We start from the raw sequence: 23,532 nt of genomic DNA, 5'->3' as shown, positions 1-23,532 counted from the left end.
GTTGGAACAATTGAGATTGATGCCGAGTTGGGGCTGATGTGGGATTTGGCATTAGGGTGGAGGTTGAGACCCTCCCACCATCGCCGTGGGGATTGGGGTCGGGTGAGAGGGCAGTGGGGAGCTTCAGGGTCTGTGGGACCTCAGTTTGGATCTGACCTCTTTTCTGAGGGTCAGTCCTCTTTGTGAGTCCTGAGCTGGGGGTGGTGGTGGCTGGAGGACAAAGTGAGGTGATGTGTGTAATGTTCTTAGCTCAGCACCTACACACATTAGACTCTAGAATGTTCACTCTACCAGGACAGGGAGTTTGTGTTTTGTTCACTAGCATATCCTCAGCAGCCCAAGCTGTGCCCGGGTTCAGTTTATCTGTCAAATAAATGAATGAAAGCCCAATAATTAAGAAAGGGGATTATTCCTCATTGTGTCTTCTAGGGCCCCACCGGGCTCCCAGGAGACCTAGGACCCCCTGGAGACCCTGGAGTTTCGGTGAGTGTGAGCCCCTTCTTCCCCCGCTCATGAGTCCCACATATTCCTAATTCTGTCCCCATCTCCCCACCTCCACAGACTTGGGCAAGGTCAGTGAGGCAAATAACTTTCATGTTTCCCCACGTTTCACCCTCAAATTCTTAAGTGCCTCCATGACTCCTCTACAGGGTATCGACGGCTCCCCAGGAGAGAAGGGAGACCCTGGTGATGTTGGGGGACCGGTGAGTGGGGGAGCAGAGGACGTGGTGCTGGCAGAGGGGGTTGGGGTGGGTGAGTGGGTGAACTGGGGTGAACTGGGGAGCCAGAGAAGTAGGTTGATGAGGTGCCCAGGGCCCCGAGTTAGATGCACTTGCTTTGCCTCTCTGGGGCTTCGCCATGAACGTGGGCAGCTTCAGGGAAGAGGGAGGAGAAGGCCGGTGTTGGCGTGGTGTCTGGGGAAGGCTGTCTTTGGATCAGAAGCATCCTGAAACAGTCATGCTCGACCAATGTGAGCTAATACTACCTGGTGCTGTCACATATCCCTAGGGTCCACCTGGGGCTTCTGGGGAACCTGGCCCCCCTGGGCCTCCTGGCAAGAGGGTAAGTGAGACCTGCCTCCTGGCTGTCCTGGCTCCATCCTTTCCCCACCCATCTCCACAGGCCCCCATTTACACCCATAGGCCCTCCTGACTCCCACAAGCCCCCCAACCCCCATAGGCCCTCCTCACTCCCACAAGCCCCCCAACCCCCATAGGCCCTCCTAACTCCCACAAGTCCCCCTTGCCTTAATAGCCCCCTACCAACACATACTCTTTCCTTCCTCAGGGTCCTTCAGGTCGTGTGGGTCGAGAAGGCAGAGAAGGGGAGAAAGGAGCCAAGGTGAGTGTCCCCTGCCTGGGGAGGGGGTCCCTACACTAACCCTCGACCAGCAGTTGGGCCATCAGAATGGCTGCCCCAATTCCCTCCCCTTCCCTGCTGGTTCTTGACTTGGAGGTCAGGAGGAAGGTACCTTCTGACTCTTTCTGTTCTTCCCTTGCCTTGGTCTGTCAGGGGGAGCCAGGTCCTGACGGACCCCCAGGGATGACAGGCCCAGTGGGGGCTCGAGGGCCCCCTGGACGTGTGGGGCCTGAGGGTCTTCGAGGGATCCCCGGCCCTGTGGTGAGTGGGGTGGGGACAGGGATGGGGTGGGGTGGGATCAGGCCCTCCCTGTGTGCTCCTACCTCGTGTTTTCTCATCACAATCTGGAACGGCTGACCCTGGGGTAGGGGGTGGTGTGGGGCCATCCATACTGGGTTCTGGCCCAGGGCAGCACCCTCATGTTCTGCATCATCCTAGGGTGAACCAGGCCTCCTGGGTCCTCCTGGACAGATGGGCCCTCCTGGACCCCTGGTAAGAGACCTCTTTGTCCCTGATGTCCTGGTACTGAGAACCACTCTGGGCATCCAGCGATCCTTTAGTGACCCTTCACTGACTATCCATCTGACTGTCCACCCTGACCATCTATACTAACCATCTCTTCTGACCACTTATCTTGATGGTCTACATTGATCACCCACACTGACCCTCCATCTTGGTGGTCTACACTGACCAACCACACTGACCCTCCATCTTGGTGGTTTATACTCACTACAATGATCTTCCATCTTGACAGGCCAAACTGACCATCTATCTTGCTAGTCTACACTGACCCCCCACACTGATCCTGACCACTGACCATTCATATTGACCATGCTCCAATGCCTTCATTATCCCTTGTCACCCCTCCTCTCTCCTGACCATCCCCATGAACACATCCCTGGTAGTCCCCCTTTGAAATCTGGATAATTTCTCATCTGACTATCCCCCAATCACCCACATGAACCTTGAGATGTCATTTTTGAGACTCACCAACTGAGCCTCCCCCTCCTTCCAGGGGCCCTCTGGCCTTCCAGGATTGAAGGGAGATGCTGGCCTCAAGGGGGAAAAGGTAAGGATACATCTTTCCACTCTTCTCCCCCAATTACTTCCATTTTCTCCACCTTTACCTCCCTCCCTGGCCAGAGGGCTGGGGCTGGGAGGTTGGGTGTCCTCGGCTCCCACACTCATTCCCCCAAGACTCTAGAAGAAAAATCCCCAGCATCTCTCCCTCCTCCCACCATATTTCTTTCCCCATATGTGCCTCTCTTGTCCTCCAGGGCCACATTGGATTAATTGGCCTCATCGGTCCCCCTGGGGAAGCTGGTGAGAAAGGGGATCAGGGGTTGCCAGGCGTTCAGGGCCCCCCTGGCCCCAAGGGAGAACCTGTGAGTTCTATCCCAAGTGGGAAGAATGTGTTCAGAGGGAGGGGTGGGAAGGGAGGCAGAATTGGGGCTTCTTTAGAGACTATGTGAGTTTGGTTCTAGAAGCCTGGGTCTAGGATGGTAAGGACTATGTCTGGGGATAATGGGGGGCTCTATCTGGGGATTTACAGGTTGGGGGCTGGGTCTGTGGCTTGTTCTTTTGAGGAGACTAGAGGCTTGTCTGGGGGATGTGCCTGGATCATAGGGGTGAACACCATCAGTGATGACCTTGGTGTCCTTTCTTCAGGGTCCCCCTGGTCCCATTGGCTCTCTGGGCCACCCTGGGCCCCCAGGCGTGGCGGTGAGTAAGAGTGGTTTGTGGGGTGGGGTCACCGTGGTGGTCCAGCTGGGACTCCAGCTCTCCCTGTCTGTACCCCACAGGGTCCTCTAGGACAGAAAGGCTCCAAGGGGTCCCCGGTGAGTATACGCTATCCCTTGGGCTCCCACATCCCGGGTTCCTGCCCCCTTCTACTCACCCTCAATACCTTTGCATTCTGTTCATTGACTCATTCAATCACGTATTCAGCGGATATTTATTCAACACCTACTGTTGTATTTTATCAAATCGAAGATGCCATCAATTGTTAAGATGCGCCATTATTTTAGAAACTACTATGAAAGAAAGCAGTTTTGACAAGGAAACTATAATATGCCAAAGATGTTAAGATGTTGATTTCGGAGATGTTAAAATATGGAAAGGAAATGTGCGTTTTATACTTGGTGCTAAACGTGGCGTGTCCCTCCCCCAGCGCTGTGCGTGTGAGTGTGTGGGTGGGTGTGAATGTGCTGTGAGGGTGTGAGGGTGTGCGTATGTGTGGGCAGGAAGGGGTCTCCATGGACAGTGTTCACTCCCAAGTGACTCCTCCCTACAGGGATCCTTTGGTCCCCGTGGTGACACTGGCCCCCCTGGTCCCCCTGGCCCTCCGGTAAGTTCCCCCAGAGAGTATGTTGGGGTGTCCCACTGGGTCCCCCAGTGCCCAGAACTGGGCGGGGCACACAGCAGGTGTTCAGGGCATGCAGGTGGGGAGGGAGGTGCCTTGAAAGCTGAAGGAGGATCTGGGTTGGGGGTTTAGGGGGACATCCATCGGGGCTCTGACTGGGTCTCATCTTGCTTGGCTCTGTCTCCCCCACCATCTCTCTCTCTGTCTCCCATCACTCTTGGCCTTTCCCCGTCTCTATTTCAAATACTTGTTCCACTGTTTTGTCTTTGTTTCTCTCTCTCTCTCTCTCTCTCTCTCTCTCTCTCTCTCTGCTTTCTTTGCCTCACCTTGTGGATCTCTCATCATGTTACTACTTGGACTTTTCCCCATCTCCGGCTCTTTCTGTCTCTCCCTCCTGTGTGTCTCTCTGTCTGCCTCTCTATGTCCTCTGCCCCTTTGCGTACCTCTCTCTCCCCTTTCTTATCCCTCCGCACTCCGGTGTCTCTCTCACCTCTGCTTGTCTCTCTTCCTCTCTCTTCCTCCCACATCTCTTCTCTTCTCTCCTCTCCTCCATCCCCACCCCTGCTCAGGGTCCCCCAGCTGAGCTGCACGGGCTGCGCAGGCGCCGGCGCTCTCTCCCAGGCCCAGGGGCGCTGGAGGCCCCGGAGGGCGGCATGGAGGAGGTGTTGGCCTCACTCACATCGCTGAGCTTTGAGCTGGAGCAGATGCGGCGCCCTCCGGGCACCGCTGAGCGCCCAGGCCTCGTGTGCAGTGAGCTGTACCGCAATCACCCACACTTGCCTGATGGTGAGGTCCCTCCCTGGCGGGGGCGGGCAGGAAGCCCTGGGGTCCCATCCTCGCTCACTCACCCGCACCTGGCTCTGCGGCAGGGGAGTACTGGATTGACCCCAACCAGGGCTGTGCGAGGGATGCGCTCAGGGTTTTCTGCAACTTCACGGCCGGAGGAGAGACCTGTCTCTACCCGGACAAGAAGTTTGAGACAGTGAGTGCCTGGAGGAGTGGGGGAGAAATTGGGCTCCGGAAACCATCCCAAACCCACCACCACGCCCTGCCTCCCCTGCCTGCCCAGTGCACACACCAGGCTCTGTCTGGGGCCTTACCCTTCCTTCAACCAAGCACCTGCTATATGCCAAGTCCTGTAAAGGGCTGGGACTACAGCAGAAAATCAAAAAATAAGACAAAACAAACCTCTGCTTTTATGAAGCTCACTTTCTATGAGGAAAGATTGACACACACACAAAAAAAATCTAGTAAAAAAAGCAGAAATGATGTCAAACCTTTAAATAGGGCGTATGTGTGCCAAGCTGTTCCCAGCGCTTAGCTGCATTAACGCTCAGTCCCAGGCACCTGGTGCAGCGGTTCTGCCATTTTCCACCAGCGAGGGAAACTGAGGCACAGAGATGTGATGGGACTACCCAAGGCAGGCTGGCTCCAGAGGCCCAGCCATTAACCTCCCATCTGCCTGCTTCCTGGCCTGCTGTCTCATAGGCCCTCGACACACTGCCCTCCAGGCTGTGGCATGCGAAGGGGAGGGGTGAGACCACCTAGGACCCCAGGAACACTGGGGTTCTCCATCAGGGAGCCCCGAGCCTAGCAGCCTCCCACACCAAGCACCAGGCTCAACAGTGGAGGGCATGGGACGAGCCGCACCCACTCTAGAACCCTGGGTTGGGGTACAGATGTCACCTCAGTGTTTTTCATCTGTAAAATGGGGCTCAAGAAAGCATCTGCCCCAGGGTGGTTGTACATTTGAGGTGCCGATGCACTTGTCAGGAGCACTGATAAAACACGATGCGTGGTGCTGTGCTGAGGCCTCCGCCGCCTGTAAGATCTGTAGCCAGCACGAAGCCTGAGGAAATGCACGGTGATGTCCTCGTTGCTTATTGCTATTTTTGACTGGTCAGAGCTCTGGTTTAGTGGGAGCTCAATATCCCCCACCTCCGACGGGAATTTAGACTCACCCCCAGTCATGTAGGACTTGCCCTCTGAGTAGTTGCTTGTGGTACCTGAGGCCTGAGCTTCTCTCACCAGCTTACCTTCCTCCTGCTCAGAGGTGCTGGAGAGGGGGAGGGAGGAATGATCCAGGTTTGGGTTTCCCAGACATAGACCCTGAGACAAGCATTTGAGGGCAAGTCATTTATTTAGGTGGAGATCTCGGGTGGCATCAGAACAGAGGGGAAGTGAGAAGGGTTGGAGGGGGCAGCCAATAAAGATTAAAATGTCACTATTGTGCATTAGGGGCTCAGGTCCCCCAACCCCCCAGGGACTTCCGGGAGACAGTGGGAGACAGTGGTTGTCCCACCCGGAGGGAGAGGGAGCCGGGCCAACTCTTGTCGGTCATTTGTTGAGGGCTGCCCTGCGGACCAGCCAAGCTCACTTCCATGGCCACGGAACAGTCTTTCTTGGGTAAACAGTCATGTGGGGAGGTAAATGTAGGAAAGACCTAGCCGGCACCCAGGGCATTGTCTACACTGACAACCCCCTCCCATCCCCAGGTAAAAATGGCCTCCTGGTCCAGGGAAAAGCCAGGAAACTGGTATAGCACATTCCGACGAGGGAAGAAGGTGAGTTGCTAGAGGCCAAGGTGGGGGGGTAGTATGAAAACTGGTAGGAAACTGGTGCAGGGGGAGTTGGAGGAGGGGCTCTGAAGGGTGAAAGGAACAAGAGACTCACCTCTGCCTTCATGGTGATTGCAGGCTTGGAGGAGGGGGTGGCAGGTTGGGGGTGGGCATCCTCAGATGTGTGATGGAGGAGGCACAGGGTATGGTGGAAATCCAGAGGCATTGCTGAAAGTACCAGCTGAAGCCTAAAAAAAAAAAAGAAAAAAAAAAAAAGTTGAGTTAGTAAGTTAGGGAGGACAGGGAAAAGTGTTCAGGCAGAGGGAAGAGCATACACAGAGGCCAAGAGTTAAAAGAGGGTCTGGTGAATTTAAAGAAAAAGCCACTTGCTCTGCTCTAGAAAAGTGTGAAGGAGAATGTGGTAAGAAAGGACGCTAGGGGGTGGGCGTGCCTGGGTGGCTCAGTGGTTGAGCATCTGCCTTCGGCTCAGGTGATCCTGGGTTCCTGGGATCGAGTCTTGCATCAGGATCCCTGCAGGGAGCCTGCTTCTCCCTCTGCCTGTGTCTCTGCCTCTTGCTCTGTGTCTCTGAATAAATAAATAAAATCTTTTTTAAAAAAGAAAGGAGGCTGGGGAGGTGGGTTCAGTTGGGATTTATTTATGTAACTTGTATGTATATGCTAAGCACTGGGAATGTAGCAGCTGGTAAAACACAGCTCCTGACTTCGTGAAGTTGATATTCTACTAGGAACAAAACCAAGGAAACAGGAAGACAAAAACCAAAGAAACAAAGCTGTAATATAGTGTGGGGGTATCTTGGTTTGGGATCCCCCAAAACAGACCCTTCGGCAAAGACTCAGTTGCGATTTCTTTATCTGGGAGGTGATTCCAGAAAACGTCATTTGGGGAACGTGGAAATGACGCAGAGAAGAGAAGGAAGCCAGAAGGGGTGTGTTACCCAGCCAGTTATCTCAAGCCCAGGATATGTTAATAATATATTTTATTTGACCCAGTACATCTAAAATAGTGTCATATCAATATAAGGGTTACTGAGGCATTTTAAATTTCTTCGCTACGAGTTCTGCAGAGTCTGATGCATATTTTACATTTATAGCACATCGTAATTTAGATACTAAATTTCATTGGAAGTTCTCAATCCATACTTAGCTTTCATAAAATTGCAGTGGAAAAAAGAAGATTCGCGTACTCCAGTTGTTTCACACCTGAGTTTCCTGATACCTGGATTGAGGCTCAATGATTCGTTAGGAGTTAAATAAAGTAGAAAAAAAAATAACTAGGCAAAAATCTTAATTAAAAATTTAAGAAGGTTCCATCTCATTGGCTGCATTTCAAGAGCTCAGGGGCCACGTGGGCCTATGGGCTCGCAAAGGGAACTGTGGATGCTGGATGGCTGGTGGGGCCAGGGGATGGAGATCCTGGGACGTGGGTTCCTCAGGGAGAGTCGGGGTGAATGGGGCACCCTCACTTCCTGCTTTGTCTTCCCCCCACCCCACCCCCAGTTCTCCTATGTGGACGCCGATGGGTCCCCGGTGAGTGTGGTACAGATGACCTTCCTGAAGTTGCTGAGTGCCACAGCCCACCAGAGCTTCACCTACACCTGCCAGAACTCTGCGGCCTGGCTGGACGAAGCTGCGGGCGACCACGGCCGTTCTGTGCGCTTTCTTGGGGCCAACGGGGAGGAGCTGTCTTTCAACCAGACGACAGCGGCCACCATCACCGTCCCCTACGATGGCTGCCGGGTAAGGGCAAGGGCAGGGGCTGGCCGGAGTGGGGAGAGGCCTCGGCTGCCCTCCTGACGCCCCACTCTGTCTTCCCACCATCAGCTCCGGAAGGGACAGACGAAGACCCTCTTGGAGGTCAGCTCTTCCCGAGTGGGGTTTCTGCCTCTGTGGGACGTGGCGGCTGCCGACTTTGGCCAGACGAACCAGAAGTTTGGGTTTGAACTGGGCCCTGTCTGCTTTAGCAGCTGAGAGTCTCGGGGTGGGAGGGACAATGAGGGAGCCCCAGACGGGGCGCTTTTGGTGCTGAGGCTTTGAAGCCATCATATTTATCGTCTCCTGTGACTGTGGAGCCAGGGGAGAATCTGCTCCTCACGGTCAAGCAATATTCCTTCTCCATTCCAGGGGGCTGGGGACGGCCCTCCCCTGGCCCAAGAGTCTGGCCTCCCCTTCACTGCACCGCAGCTGACATACTGTAGTCTGGCTCTTTGTCCCCTCCATGCCCAGCCAACCCTCAACTCTGGTGCCCCATGCAATGAACTTCTAACTCAGAGCTGATGAGTGCCCCCCACACCTGCCCCCCCCCCAATGCCCCAGGCAGTGCTCTCAACACCCTGTGGTGCTACCCTTTTCAATAGTTAAGCACTGGATGTCTCCTGATCCCAGGCTGGGACCCCTTCACTCATTCCTGTTTTCAGGTGGGTTCACAGTGAAGAAACTGAAGTCAGACTACAGAGGGAAGTAGGACTTCCCTGGACTGAGCTGTGTGCTCCTTCTGCTGCCTCAGCCCAGCTCTGAATACTGCCCCCCACCCATATCTCCCCAAATGCACCTTGCCATGCCAGGTGCGATGGGGAACCAAGGTAGTGGGGGCGAATCAGGATCCTAATGGTGCTGCCCTATTTATACCTGGGTCTGGATTAAAAGGGAAAATCCCCTCTGTTGTATATTTAATCTGCTTCCTCCTTAGGGAAGTCTGGGATATGATGAGAGATTCTAGCATGATCCCCACCGCTCCAGGGCCATAGGGCATACTTGGCATCTCAAGTCTGAGAATAAACCAGTGAACTGTGTCCCTGTGTCTTTCATCTAGTGCTGGCTATATCTTTCATAAGGTCAGGTTCTTATCTCACCTGAGGTATCTGCCGTGACCTGTCTTATTGTACCTTTTGGTAGAAGTGACTTTGGGAGGTAGGGGCATCCAATTATGATACTCTCTGGAGACGTTGGGTCTGTTTACCAGTTCAGGCCCTTAGAAGAAAAGTCAAAAATCACCAGATCTCTAAGAGAGATCTTAAATGCTTACACCACAAAAAAAGAAATGGTAACTATGTGATGTGATGCAAGTGTTAGCTAATGCTATGGTGGTAATCATTTTATGATATATAAGTGTATCAAGTCAACAGGTTGTATGTCTTAGACTTACACAATATCATATGTCAATTCTATGTCAATAAAGCTGAAAAAAATTGTGAACCTATTAGGAAGACCTCAAACTTTAAAAAAGAAAGAGGGAGGGAGAGAGGGAGGGAAAAGAAGAGGGAGAGACAATAGCTAGATCTTCACGTTGACCTTGATTTGTCCTAGAGTTATTGGCTGAGCTGAGGGTGAGGGAATAGATCAAGAGGTGACATGGGATGTGATTTGGGTTTGCGATAACATGACTAGAGGTCAGACTTCTGAGTGGCAGGTCAAGGGATGAGTTGGGGATAGAGAAAATTGTGTTAGAAGGGGAGCCTTGAGGTAAGCTGGATGTTGGGGGGTAGGGGTTGGGTGAATTATGTTGAGAATGGATTGAAGATGAGTCAAATTGGAGGTTGGTTTGGAGTGAGTTGAGTTTGAGGTTGTGTATTAATGATGGGATCCACTGAGTTGGAGATTGGGCAATCAGTGGATTGAGGTCAGAGTTTGGACTTAGATGTTGGATTGACATGAATGAGGGTTGATTTGGGAAGGAGGATGAATGGAGTAGAGGTAAGTAGGGGTTGCTGTGAATGGGGATTGGGGATTGGCAGTTTGGTAAGTCAAGATAGCATCAGTTAAGAGGAGAGTTGGGTTTGAGGTAGCTTGAATTGGGGGTTAGATATTGGGTTGAGGGTTTTTAAAAATAGATTTATTGAGATGTAATTCACTTACCATATAATTCACCCATTTAAAGTATGCAATTAAATGGTTTTCACAGACTTGTGCCACCATCACCACAATCAATTTCAGAACATTTTCATCACCTCAGAGAGAAATCCCATATCCATTAGCAGTCACTTTCCATTTCCCCCAAACCTCTCAGTGGTAGGCAACCACTAATCTTGCTGTCTTTATGTATTTGCCTATTCTGGACATTTTGTATAAGTGGAATCATATAATGTGTGGCCGTTTGGATCTGGATGCTCTCACTTAGCATAATGGTTCAAGGTTCATGTTGCAGCATGCATCAGTACTTCATTCCTGTTTATTGTTGAATAATATTCCTTTGGATATATCACTTTTGTTTATCCATTCGTCAGTTGATGGACATTGCAGAATTGAGTTAAGGATTGACAGAGGGCTGGTATGAGTTGAGTTGGGTCAGGTTGGGATTGAGTAGTTATAGGTTTCAGGTTGGGGTAAATTGTCTCCCCAAAAGCCAGGGCTTACCTTACTACCTCTGCCACCAGGTCCCATAAGGCCATCTGAGTGCTTGTCCTGGATTCCCTCATGCATTCAATCAACATTACTCGTGAAGGAGGCAGAGAATAGATAAACATATAGCTATGTAGTGTGATTTTAGGAAAAAAATCAAACAAGTTGCAGAGTGATGGAGTGGTGGATATTTGAAATAAGATCATCCGGAGAGATCTCATTGAAGAGTTAATATTTGAGCAGAGAGACCCAAAGGATGAAAGGAAAAGCCATGTGAAATTTGAGGAGGTATTACCCACACAGTGAAGAATCCAGAAACTCTAAAATACCGATGATGACTCTTGAGGGGATGGTGTTTCCCTTGGTTACCTCTTCTCCTGAATTGTTGCTTTTGCTGATTTTTTTCACACTGTTCTATCAATCCAAATCCAAATGTACACCCAGGCCTGCTTCCCATTTTGTTCCTCTCCCAAACATCCTTTACTCAACGCATATGGTAACACCAATGCTATGTGTTGTTTTCCTCTTCCAGAGCACTCCTAATTGAGAACACATTTCCCAGCTTCCCTTGCAGTTAGGTTGGGGCACGCGCCTGGGTCTTGGCCAGTGGGATGTGGGTAACCATAAAATCTTCTGCTTGATCCTCTGAGCTCTTTCAGTCTGTAATGACTTTGGAGATCACATCTGTAAGATGGGAGTGTCTTACATGGAACTAGAAAGAGGCCAACTTCTCTGAGCTACTGCTTGGAGGAATGTTGCAAGGGCACTTCCATCAAACAAATAACTTTATTGTGTTAAGCCCTTGAGATGTTGAAGGGTTGCTTGTTACTGCAGCTATTATTAATTATCCTGACTAATACAGTGAATGAGTCCAATTTTTACTGAAGGTCAGCATATAAGCATGTGTGCAAACCAGGAGGTCCCATTGCAGCAACGTCAACAAATTAGAATTTAATATTGACTATCCTTGTCCTTAAAAGTCCCCACCACTGTAAATTTGTCCCTGGTGGCGTGTGCTCCCCGAATCTGGATTTCATACAATTCTGCTGTCCTCTGCCATATTTCCCTCCCTGGTACCTCTTTTTGCCTGCCCTCCTCGCTCCCTTCCTCTAAGACTGTCTACACTTGGATCACATTTATCTCACTTTCTGTCAAAGAACCACTCACAACACAACATTTCTTGCAGACCAGATTCTCATACCCACACAACCCATGATTAGTTCAACTAACACTGTTAATAACAATGACCACGGATTGAGCATCTACGTGCCAGGCTCTGTTCATCAAATTTTTCCCTGGATGAATTAATTTATTCTTCATCACAACCTTTGAGGAGGGTTCTGTTATTACCCTCATTTTGCAGGTAAGGGAACTGAAGAACAGAGGTAAAGTAACTTGCTCAGAGTCTAGAGCTAGAGATTTTGCTAAATAAGAAGCCATCTCCTTTAGGGGAATTTCTTCCATCATTAAAAAAAAATTTAGATCTTAGGGGTACCTGGGTGCCTCAGTTGGTTAAGCATCTGACTCTTGATTTTGACTCAGGGTCATAAGATCGAGCCCCTGTTGGGCTCCACATTGGGCATGGAACCTGCTTAGGATCCTTTCTCTCCTTCTCCCTCTGCCCCTCCCCACCTGCTCTCTTTCTCTCTCTCTCCTAAATAAATAAATAAATAGATAAAATTAGGGGTTCCTGGATGGCTCAGTCTTTTAAGCATCCTGAGCTCAGCTCATGATCCCAGAGTCCTGGGATCAAGCCCCACATTGGACTTCTCTGCCTCCCCACCACCATGCTCTCTCTCTCTCTCTCTCTCTCTGTGTTTCTATGTCTGAAGTAAACAAAAAACATCTTAATTAATTAATTAATTAATTGGGCAGCCCCAGTGGCGCGGCGGTTTAGCGCCGCCTGCAGCCCAGGGCGTGATCTGGAGACCCTGGATCGAGTCCCAGTGGGGCTCTCTGCATGGAGCCTGCTTCTCCCTCTGCCTGTGTCTCTGCCTCTTTCTCTCTCTCTGCATCTCTATGAATAAATAACTAAAATCTTTTTTAAAAATTAATTAATTAATTATATCTCATACACAGCTCACGGTTTCTTTTTTTTTTTAAGATTTTATTTATTCATGAGAGACACACACACAGACACGCACACGCACACAGAGGCAGAGACACAGGCACAGGGAGGCTCCATGCAGAGAGCCCGACGTGGGACCCGATCCCAGGACTCCAGGAACACACCCTGGGCCAAAGGGACACCCAGGCGTCCCAGCCCATGGTTTCTGAATGTAGGTCAGCTGGCTTCTGCTTTTGCAACTCCAGTCCTATCCTGGTGCAGGTATTTGGGAGGGGAGGATCAATTAATAGTGTAATGAATACTCTTTAATTAGCTAAAAGCTGGTTAAAGCATTAGAATCTCAGCCTTGCTAAATTAAGGCAATTGACAAAGGTATAAGGAGGGAATTCTGGGCTTCACGCTCAGCTCCTTGTATTTACCCAGCATCTTCACCAGCACCCAGGCGGCTGCTGGGAAACCCCCCAACTGATTTGCATATTCAGCGACCATAATTAATCACACCACTTGTGCTTCCTGAGCAATTACACCCTCTGTGTTCTGAACTGGGGCCGGGGCTGGGCAGCCAGTGTGGGAGCTGCCTATGGCTTCATACGTGTTTGTAGGAGGTGGGTGGAGTAGAGAATTTTACAAATACACACAACACCATTGGAGATACATCGACCAAGGGCCCACGGAATCAGACCCTCACCTTGTCACATCCCAGATCCATAGGCAGATTCAGAGAGGTAGGCCCATATTACACACACCCATTTGCCTCCAGCCAGATCCAAACATGCTGACATTTATAGCAGGCCACACACACAGTTGCACACACCCAATTGTGCCTGGACACACACCCAAAGCCCCCCTCACACACACACACACACGCACACACAGAATCATGTTCATAAACCCACACTCAGATGCGTAGCCACACCTGAGACCTCTGTTGTCACACCCTGAACTACTGCATCTGGGGGTCTGGCACATGCTAGGCAGGCAGAGGGACACACAGCCCCACACAGAGAGACATGCCACCAACACATAAAGTACATGCACATGCTCAACTAAACTGACGTCATAGACAATTCTGAGATCCCTTCGCCCACACCACACATTCATCCATTCATTCAATCAACAAATATTTTTTTTAATTTATAATAATTTTATTTATTTGAGAGAGTGAGCAAGCAAGAGAGAGAGGAGCAGGAGGAGGGGCAGAAGGAGAGGGTGAAGCAGATTCCCTGCTGAGCAGTGAGCCTGCATGGGGCTGGATCCTGGGACTCTGGGATCATGACCTGAGCCAAAGGCAGACACTCAAACGACAGAGCCCCCCAGGCGCCCCTCAACAAATATTTATTAAGCACCTACTTGTGCCAGGTACTGTTACAGAGTCTGGGGATCCAGCACTGAATAAAACAAGGATCCCTGCTATCGTGGAGTTAACTCTCAAGTGGGGCTGACAGGCAGTAAGCAAATACATATGTGACATGTCAAATGGTGCTATGAAGAAAAATAAGGCAGAGAGGAAGACAAGAAGAGGTGTTCTTTGAGACAGGGTGGTCAGGGAAGGCTGTCTGGAGGAGGCATCCTTGAAGCAGAGGCTCATTCAAAGAGAGGGAGGGTACCACGTGACTTCTCACGCAGCCAGACCTAGAGACACCGACAGCGAGGTACAGGTTCACAAACGGGCACAGGCCAGGCAAGCTTACAAGGGCCTGTCCCCATGAAAGCACATGTGTGCTCTGTGTCTAGAGAGCCCTGGACACCAGAGTTTCCTTTTGAGAGGGCAGGTCTGTATCCTAAAGGGTCAGTGGGCATACTGGGGAGATGAGGGAAGCTGAGCACAGAACCAGATTGATCTTGAGAGGCCATCCTGTCTCCTTGATGCTGGCCTCATCTTTATACATGCTCCCCCCCCCCCCCCCAGTATATCTCTTATTTTATTTTATCTTATTACTTTTGTGGTAAAAAACATATAACAAAATTTACCATATTTGTCACTTTTAAGTGTGCACTTCACTAGTATTAACCATATTCACATTGCTGTACAACAAATCTCTAAAACTATTTTTTGAGTTTTTTTTTATTCATTTGAGAGAGAGAGAGAGAGAGCAGGTGCAGGGGCAGAGGGGGAGGGAGAGAGAATCTGAAGCAGACTCCCCATTGAGCAAGAAGCCTAACACGGGGCTTAACCTCATGACCTGAGCTGAAATCAAGTGTTCCATGCTCAACCGACTGAGCCACCCAGGCGCCCCCTCTAGAACTTTTGGATCTTGCAAAACTGTATCTCTGTCCTCAGTAAACCATTCCCCATTCCCCCTCTCCCAATGCCTGGCACTGATCATCTGCTTTCTGTCTCTGTGAATTCGATTATTTTTTTTTTTTGAATTCGATTATTCTAGGCATCTCATATAAGTAGAATTTTACAGGGTTGTCTTTTGTGATTGGCTTATTTCACTGAGTATAATGTCCTCAAGCGTCATCCACTTCGTAGTATGTGTCAGAGTTTCCCTCCCTTTAAAGGCTTAATGCTATTCCTTTGTCTGGACATACCACATCTTATTTATTCATTCATCCATCAACAGACGCTTGGATTGCTTCCAATTCTTGGCTACTGTAAATAATGCTGCTCTGAACACGGGTGTGCAAATATCTCTTCTAGACCCTGCTTTCAATTCTTTTGGACCAATACTCAGAAGTGGGATTGCTGAATCGGGTACATTTCTCTTTACTAATTTGTGTGCACGGAGACATGCCATATAGGATAAAATGCACGGACCTTGAGTGTTCTGTTTGAGTGTTGAGTTGTGACAAATGCCTACATGCCTTAAGTGAGATGTAGACAGCTTCCAGCACCCCAGAAGGTTCCTCATGTCCCTTCCCATGGCCCCTCCAAGACACCACCTCTTCTTGGATATGTTTCTGGAGTTACAAAGCCGATGAATGAAATGTGGAAAGTGTGTGGAGGCCCTGTGGTAGCATGGTTAGAGCCAAACCATCTGGTCCAGCTTCTGCTCCTCCACTAGGGCAAGTGTGACTTTCACTGCTGTGAGCCACAGTCTCCACGGCTGTGATGGTGTGGTGAATAATGCACCTAAGCATCATGTTGTGTGAGGGCTAAATTACTTAAAATAGGTCACTTAGAACAATATCTGCCATGTGGGAAATGCTATAAAAGTGTTGCTATTATAAGAAAATACACGTAGTGTGTGTGAGGTGCCTGGGTGGCTCAGTTGGCTAAGTATCTCTCTTGATTTCAGCTCAGGTCATGATCTCAGGGTGGTGAGATCGAGCCCCGCGTTGGGCTCTGCACTGGGCATGGAGCCTGCTTAAGATTTTCTCTTTTTCTCTCCCTCTGCCCCTCCCCCTGCTGCCTGTGTTTGTATGTGTGTGTGTACTTGCACATGCACATGTGCTCTCTCTCAAAAAAAAGAAAGAAAAAATACATATAGTGAGAACTTTATAATAAACACGTGCCCACCGCCCAGCCTAAAAAATAAAATGTAAATAAAATAAAATAAAATAAAATAAAATAAAATAAAGTAAAATAATAAAATGTTGTACACACATTTGATGCCCCTGTACACATTTCTGCTATTGTTTTTCTTTCCTTTCCCTGCTATCGGTAAATGAGTATAAATTAAAAAAAAAAATTTGGGACACCTGGGTGGCTCAGTGGTTGGGCGCCTGCCTTTGGCTCGGGTTGTGATCCTGGGATCCGGGATCGGGTCCTGCATTAGGCTCCCTGTGAGGAGCCTGCTTCTCCCTCTGCCTGAATCTCTGCCTCTCTCTCAGTCTGTGTCTCTCATGAATAAATAAATAAATCTTTAAAAAATTTTTTTAAATTTAAAATTGTGATAAAACATACCTCGCATAAAATTTATCAGTTAGCCATTTTTTAAAAGATTTTTATTTTTTTATTTGAGAGAGAGCACAAGTGGGTGAAGGGGCAGAGGAAGAAGGAGAGCAGGGAGCCCAATGTGGGGCTCGATCCCAGGACCCTGAGATCACAATCTGAGTTGAAAGCAGATGCTTAACCAACTGAGCCACCCAGGCGCCACCCCCATCCCCACCCCGACCCCAGTTAGCCATTTTTAAGTGTTGGGTTTGGTGGCATTGAGTTCGTTCACACTGTTGCACAACCACGACCACCGTCCATCTCTAGGGGCTTTGCCATTTTCCCCAAACTGAGAGTCCATCCCATTACACACGATTCCCGATTGCTCTCTTCCCTGGAGTGTGGCAACTTCTGTCCTCGGAGTATTTCTCCGTGTTTACTGCATCCAGGGGGGCTGTATCCATGGATGATGCACAGACTTTGGCACGTTTTAAAACTATCTCTAACTGGTACAATATTGAACATGTTCTTTTGTAACTTGCTTTGCTAGCTCAGCCAGAGACTTCTGCGTCCTCTCCATGCAGACACAAGTATTTCTAGTCGTGTCTTTTTAAGTGCTTACCTCAGCATAGTTATCTGTTGTACTCATGAACTTTTAGGTGTTTTCCATTTTGTTCCATTCACACATCCTGGCATGGGCCTTTGTGCACATGGATAAACGTCTCTGGGGTGTATGAATAAATATGAGTGGAAATTCAGGGTTATGGGGAAGACACATCTTCAGCTGTCCTGGGTACAGTCTTCACGCTAGTTGGCCAAACTACACCATATCCCTCCCACTCACCACTCTTCCAAGCTTCCAGGACTCCCTGTCAGGCCCCAAGTATTTCTGTCTGGCAGCTCTGGCCTCACTTGTCACCAGCCCTCAACAGAAGAGCTAGCTAGCCTCCTGTACTCTGCAGCCTCAGGGCCTTTGCATCTGCTCTTCTCTCTGCCAGCTGAGCCCTGCCAACTCTTACTCAGCTTTTTGGCTCCAACCTGCCCTACCCCCAGGCTAGATTAGGGCTCTCCAAACATGCTCCGAGAACTCTGCCCATCTGTGCATGCACTGAACTCTCAATTACTTGAGGGCAAAGGCTTTCTTGTTCATAGCCACAGATCCAGGGCAGGCTGGGCCTGGAGCGATTGCCTTGTCTCTACTTGTGGATGAATGGAGGAGTCTTGCGTCTACTTTCAGGCAGGAGCCAGTGCTGCAGAGACCTGAACTCCAATCCCAGCTCCACCACTTCCTAGCTGTGTGACCTCAGGCGAGTGGCTTAACCTCTCTGAGCCCCTCACTTTCCTCTCCTATGAAACCCTTCCGGGGCTGCTGCAGGGGTTGAAGTGAGCCCCAGCCAGGTCTGGCTCAGGGTAGACCCTGCTTGGTAGGAGCTGCTGTGATTCTGAGCCAAGTTCCGGGCCTGTAACCTCGATTAGGGCCTTACTCCTTCCTGGCTTGGCAGGACTGGAAGCGATGCTGGGTCTCCTTGTCCCGCCAACTCATCCCTCAATTCCCAGGCCGGTAATGGGAACCACATGTGCTGGATGCAGGCCCACCCGCCCTCCTCCCCCCACCCCCCGCCCCCTCTTCCCCCCAGAGAGGCCTCCTTAGTCATCCTGTCCACCTCCCCCTTCCCACAACCTCATTCCCACGCTGCCCAGGCCTGGGCTTTGCGTGTCAGAGGGTGTCTGTGTCGTGCTGTGGGTCCCTGTGGGTCTCTGTGTGTGTGAGAACTGTGCGCCTGTACTGTGCAACTGTGTATGTGACTGGGTCTGAACTGTAGGTCTCTGAGGGTTTCTTGTACAAACCCTGAGCCCCTTTTCGTGTCCATGTGTGCTTGTGTATGAACTGCTTGCCTCTTTTGGGTGACTGTCTTGTAGGTTTGTGATCCGTTCCTATAGGAACTATGTGCTGGTTTACAAATGTCCGCGTGGAACTGTGTGTTTGCGTTATGTTCATCTTTATGCCACTAAATTGTGGATTTATGGCAGTGCTGACATTGAACTATATGCCCATACTGGGGGTCTGTGTGTGTGAGCTGTGTGCCTGAATTGTGGGGTTCGTGTATTTTTTTGTGTTGGGAGTCTCTGCGTGTGTGAGGTCAAATGTATTCACGCGTGCCAGTTCTTGGGGGATTATGGCTGGTTCACCTCTTACGTCTTTCAACCATCTGTGTTTCTGTGAGCCCTTGACCCTGGGTTGTGTGTATCTGGCTACATGTTGCATGTGGTTTTGTGTGCTGGTTCTGAGTAACACCATTCTGTCTGGGCCCAATGTTGTGCCAGAACCTGGTATGGTGTACCTGGGTGACTGCGTGCCCATGTTGTGTGTGGGTGTGTGTCATTTTGCTCAAGGCCAGACAAATTCCTGTCCCCACAGCTGGGTCATTCAATGTGTATGTATGTGTGTGCATGTGTGTGTGCATGTGTGTGTGTGTGTGTGTGTGAAGCCTGGAAGGGAGGGAGTCCCAGTGGTGGCAGCAGTTCCACAGTGAGAAACGGCCAAGAGAAGGAAAGAATGCAGCTCAACAATGGAGATGGTCTGTGGGGAGGCCCCAGGATTGAGAGCTGAGCTCAGAAACCTCATCTGGGACATAGAAGGAGGGCTGAGCTCCACTCTGTGTGAACACTTGGAGGTGCAGGATTGGGAGTCCGGGACCTGGAGGGCACTGGCATGATCCCCGAGAAGATGCATGGGCTTGAGAAGAGTAGAGGTGATGCTTGGCTCACCTGGGTGGGGCCGGGCCTTCTCGATGTGAACACCACAGGGTCTGGCCCAGGTACTCCTCTGCAACCACAGCATAAAGAGCCTCATGTCTGGAGTCAGACATGAACCAAATTGCGCTCGTAGCTCTACTGTACATCCTGTCTGTGGCCTTTGTCCAGTGTTGTAAGCTCTCTGAACCTCAATTTCTCCATCGGAAAAATGGGACAAAAGCAGATGATGTCAGCGCCTTGGCCCATATCCCCTTGGCCCTGAGATGTTCCCATTCACACTTCTTCCAGCCTCAGGATTATCTCAGTTCACCAACTGGCCAGGCCAGAAATGCCAAAGAGTGGGCATCCCCGGGAATGGCCCTCCCCCAGTGACATGCAGGACCTGGAGAACAAATAGCCACCTCCCCCTCCGCCTCGGGTGGGCCAACTGTGAGGAGCAGGTTCTACCCTTTCTCCCAAGGGTCCCCAGCAGGACTGACTCTCGGTTGCCAATGTGGACTTGACGGGAAAGGAAAGATGCACAATGAATAGCCCAGCGTAATGCTTTGGAGATGAGAAACAGAGAAAGAGAATCCTGATGATATAACAGGACCCCTGGATCCAGCCATTCCTGAATTCAATTACCCTTGGATTTTTTTTTCCAGTTATGTGAGCTGATATTCTTTTGTTGTTGTTGTTGTTGTTAAGACAGTTCTAATTGCCTTTCTGCCACTTGCTACCAAAAGGCTTCTGAATGATATATAGAGGGATCTGCAAGAGCAAAGGCATGTGTAGACATGCGTGGCATAGATTCATTCACTCATTAAACTCCTTTTGGTCATCTCTGTGTTGGGCTCTATGCAGAATACGGGAAAACAAAGGCCTGGATGTTTCTTCCTCTGGCTAGATCCAGGAAGGGATCACAGGGGCCTAAAGCCAATGGCTGCACAAGCACCAATTAGGAAAAGCCAATGGTGAGCTGGTGAGAGTTGGCAGGGACCCAGTGCTCCTCTGCCCTGCCTCCATACATTGTGGAGAGCAGGCTTTGCCCAGTGCTAGCCCGAGCCACCCGGTCCATCAGATTTGCTGCACGAGGTCCTTGGGAGGCTGAGCTCTCTTCAGTTCTGATCACTACAGTGACCACAGAGGAAGGGAGACACTGTGCTCATCATAGCATTGATGATGGTGCTGACCTAGAAGCTGACAACAGTACAACCGAGACACTGAGTATGACCCTGATCACAGTGTGACCTAATCATAATTTTGACCATAGCACGGCCAGGTTACTGTCCAAACCAAGGTCAGAACAATGACCACAGATGACAGGACAGTGATCATGAATCTGAGCACATTAGAGCCAGGAGACTGACCATCACACTGACCATAATACATCCAGGAATGGCCCACGGAGACCACAATACTGACCACGCTGCTGACCCCAGTAGAACCAGGGTGCTGAGGGCAGCACGGAGCCCACTTCAGTAGGATGCTGACCACAGTGTGATCAGGACACAGATTGCTACTGACCACAGCTGTGGTTGTGACCACAGCATAGAACGTATTGGCCAGGGTCCAGTCAGAAAAACAAAGCTCACGCCAGGTAGTTCAATCACAAAATCTCAGACGAGGACTTAGCCACAGAGCTAAATCCACAGAGATGTTAGTTAAGCTTTAAGAGTAAAAGGAGAAGATGAATGGACTCTACAGTGAGTAGCAAGCCACCATCTTCCCCAGAGCTGATGTAGCTGAAGGGAGGAAGCAGTTACCAGAGTCCAGAACCTGCCACCACCACCTGGTAGGAGCTGAACCACAGCGGGGACTCCCATCCCCATGGGGCTGAGACCACAGAGACAGAGCACAGAGATACCCAAAGTGGAGAGAGAGGGAGAAATACTCTGGCTTCTTCCCACTCTCTACTCCCCGCTCCCCACCCCAACCTCTCCTCAGGCCTCCTGTTGGCTGAGCCTAGCTAGATGCAAGGGAGCCTGGGAAATGTAGTTTACAGGGGCCCCACCCCTGAAACAGAGCAGAGCTGAGGAGGGATGGGGAGTGTACCTAGCAGCGCGCGACCAATGTCGACCACATAACACAGGCCATGCTTGACCATCATAATGACCATCTCAGAGCGCAGAGGATATTGTTCAGGGTCCTGAAATACAGCTCTCATAAAGGCATGACTCTGTGATAAGTGGGCCTGGTGAGAGCTGGCAGGGACCCCCTGCCCTCAGAGTTGACCACAGCCCATACTTGAGCGAAAGCTTCTGGTGCACACCAACCAACATCCCTTTCCTAGTCTACACCTACCACAGGCTTGGTCTGAGGAGTCAGCAAAGGACCACATCCCATCTACCTGGGAAGAGGAGGTAGAGGGATGGATGAGATGCCCTCGCTGGCTCAGATTCGGTTCTGTGTCCCACACCCCATGGCCAGTCTGCCCAACTCCATGCTTCACTGTGGTACTGCTCTCTGGGGATTGAGCACTGGCTGGGTGCTCTATTTGCTCAAGAGCCACAGATGTCTTCAGACACCTCCATGAAGAAACAGGTCTCCCAAGAGAAGGAAAGCTCTTTGCCCAAGGTTGCATGGCCAAGAAGTGACAGACCCAGGGTCAAACCCAGTTCTACTGGAAAATAAGCTCTTTTCTTGCTTTGACAAAACCTTCCATAACCTGTTACCTGCGTGGCATGCAGCAGGGTCAGAAAAATGCCAGGCCAACCCCTATGTCCCCCCCCCCATGGATGGTTGATTCCTCTGTAACCTGACTTGCTTGCTCCCCCCACCCAAAAAGCCATTGAGGGGCTAAGGGCGGGAAGACAACTGCAGAGACAGGGAGAAGCAGAGGAAGGCTGGAGACAGGGCAGGGACTTCTTATGCAGAGGGCTTCTCGGTGGAGGCAGCGCTGTTAAGATTTTGATCTGGTCCCTCATCTTGGGCCTTTGAAACGGGAGTGGGAAACTGTCTCAGGTGTGGCGGGGAAGGGGAGATTGAGGAAGAAGGGCCTGGGGAATGGGGTGGGAGGGGAGAGCCAAAGCGAGACATCCCGTTTGGGAGCCAGGCCCACGCAACTGGTCGCTGGTCCATCCGCCTCCCGCCCCCATTTATGTCCCTCTTTGTTCCAACTCTGTCCCACCCCCGTGTCCACGCGGGGACCCCCCCCTTTCCTCGACGTCCCATTTCACAAGCTCTGCCTCAGTTTCTCTGTCGATTCTTGAGTTCCTTCAGGAGGGGGCCTCTCCATCTCTCTCCCTCGTTACCAGGCCTTCCTCCTACTCCCCCGGCCCCTCGATCCCCATCCCACCCCCATCTGCAACGTGGGAAAGGTCCTGCGAGGGTGAAATTTACCAACACGTGACGAACCCCTCCCCCATCTCCGTGAGCCACCCCCACGGGGCCTGGTCCCCAGCCCCCCTCCCCGGGCCGGCTCCTCCCCCTTCCCCGCCCCCAGACCCACGCGGGGTCGGCGCCCGCAGACGAGCTGGGGGCGGGGCGGGGGGCGGAGCCCGCAACAAAGACTCGGAGCGCGAGAGGGGGGCGGGGGCGGGGCGGAATCCCGGCCGCCGGCGAGGCGGGGGAGGCGGCGGCGAGGGTCGCCCCGGCCGGGCGGGGTCGCGCAAGGTGGCGGTCCCCGCGCCCAGGCGCCGCTCTGGCGGGCGGGGGGCCGGGACGCCGGGCGGGGGGCGCGTCATGTGGCCGCTCACGGTCCCGCCGCTGCTGCTGCTGCTGCTGTGCTCAGGCCTCGCCGGACAGGTAGGGGCCCGGCGGGCAGGTGCAGGCGCCAAGGGCTCCAGGAGGGGCGAGGGTCCTAGAGGGTCCCTACAGAAACGCGATGGGGGGCTCCGCAAGCCCCCCCGGGGCTGAGAGGGGCGGGGGTCGCAGCGGGGGAGGGGCTGGGATGGCCACCCCGGCTTTGGGGAAAGGAGGGGGGGCTTCACATCCAGCCTCGAGCTGAGATGGCTGGGGGGCACAGTCCAGCCCCAGCTTCGGGGTTCTCAACCTGTCGGTGACCCGGAGCCCACCCCTGCCATCTCCCCGAAGCTGAGTGGGGTTGTGGGGGCAACTTCAGGGGGCCTTGGGCTGTTGCTTACCCTTCGCTCCCCCATTCTGGCAGGAGGTGCCCCCATTCTGCAGCCCCTCTCTCCTCACCTGCACCCCCGGTGTGGGGAAGGGGGCGGGACTCACGTGTGAGTGACTGGTGGGGACGTGTGTGAGGTGCTGGAGGGGTGCTGGGTAAATGTGTGTGTCTGTGTCACGGCTGGGTGTGACAGAGTTTGTG

The 23,532-nt window shown here is 51.4% G+C and overlaps 2 protein-coding genes across 7 annotated transcripts in view; both read left to right on the top strand.

Annotated features, from left to right (window-relative positions):
* The window catches only part of COL5A3 (collagen type V alpha 3 chain), a 60,084-nt gene extending 50,995 nt beyond the window's left edge, over positions 1-9,089 (top strand). For 5 of the 6 annotated variants that reach the window (XM_072721492.1, XM_025985802.2, XM_072721495.1 and 2 more), the window contains 16 exons: positions 430-483; positions 651-704; positions 1,009-1,062; positions 1,288-1,341; positions 1,513-1,620; positions 1,798-1,851; positions 2,375-2,428; positions 2,637-2,744; positions 3,028-3,081; positions 3,162-3,197; positions 3,653-3,706; positions 4,291-4,507; positions 4,591-4,703; positions 6,217-6,285; positions 7,798-8,037; positions 8,122-9,089. In XM_072721492.1, the coding sequence (XP_072577593.1) occupies positions 430-483; positions 651-704; positions 1,009-1,062; positions 1,288-1,341; positions 1,513-1,620; positions 1,798-1,851; positions 2,375-2,428; positions 2,637-2,744; positions 3,028-3,081; positions 3,162-3,197; positions 3,653-3,706; positions 4,291-4,507; positions 4,591-4,703; positions 6,217-6,285; positions 7,798-8,037; positions 8,122-8,268 (1,470 nt within the window). In that variant the 3' untranslated portion in view covers positions 8,269-9,089. The remainder of the gene's footprint in view (positions 1-429; positions 484-650; positions 705-1,008; positions 1,063-1,287; positions 1,342-1,512; positions 1,621-1,797; positions 1,852-2,374; positions 2,429-2,636; positions 2,745-3,027; positions 3,082-3,161; positions 3,198-3,652; positions 3,707-4,290; positions 4,508-4,590; positions 4,704-6,216; positions 6,286-7,797; positions 8,038-8,121) is intronic. The other variant, XR_003233150.2, reaches the window with a different exon arrangement.
* Positions 9,090-22,814: 13,725 nt separating this feature from the next.
* OLFM2 (olfactomedin 2) overlaps positions 22,815-23,532 on the top strand; it is a 61,519-nt gene continuing 60,801 nt past the window's right edge. The window contains exon 1 of the mRNA XM_025985800.2: positions 22,815-23,006. Within this exon, the coding sequence (XP_025841585.1) occupies positions 22,944-23,006 (63 nt within the window). The 5' untranslated portion in view covers positions 22,815-22,943. The remainder of the gene's footprint in view (positions 23,007-23,532) is intronic.

Source organism: Vulpes vulpes, chromosome 9 (genome assembly GCF_048418805.1).
Source record: "Vulpes vulpes isolate BD-2025 chromosome 9, VulVul3, whole genome shotgun sequence".
NCBI classification, from domain to species: Eukaryota; Metazoa; Chordata; class Mammalia; order Carnivora; family Canidae; genus Vulpes; species Vulpes vulpes.
The sequence above is the reverse complement of the archived record's forward strand: the minus strand, read 5'-3'. Positions and strand labels throughout refer to the sequence as shown.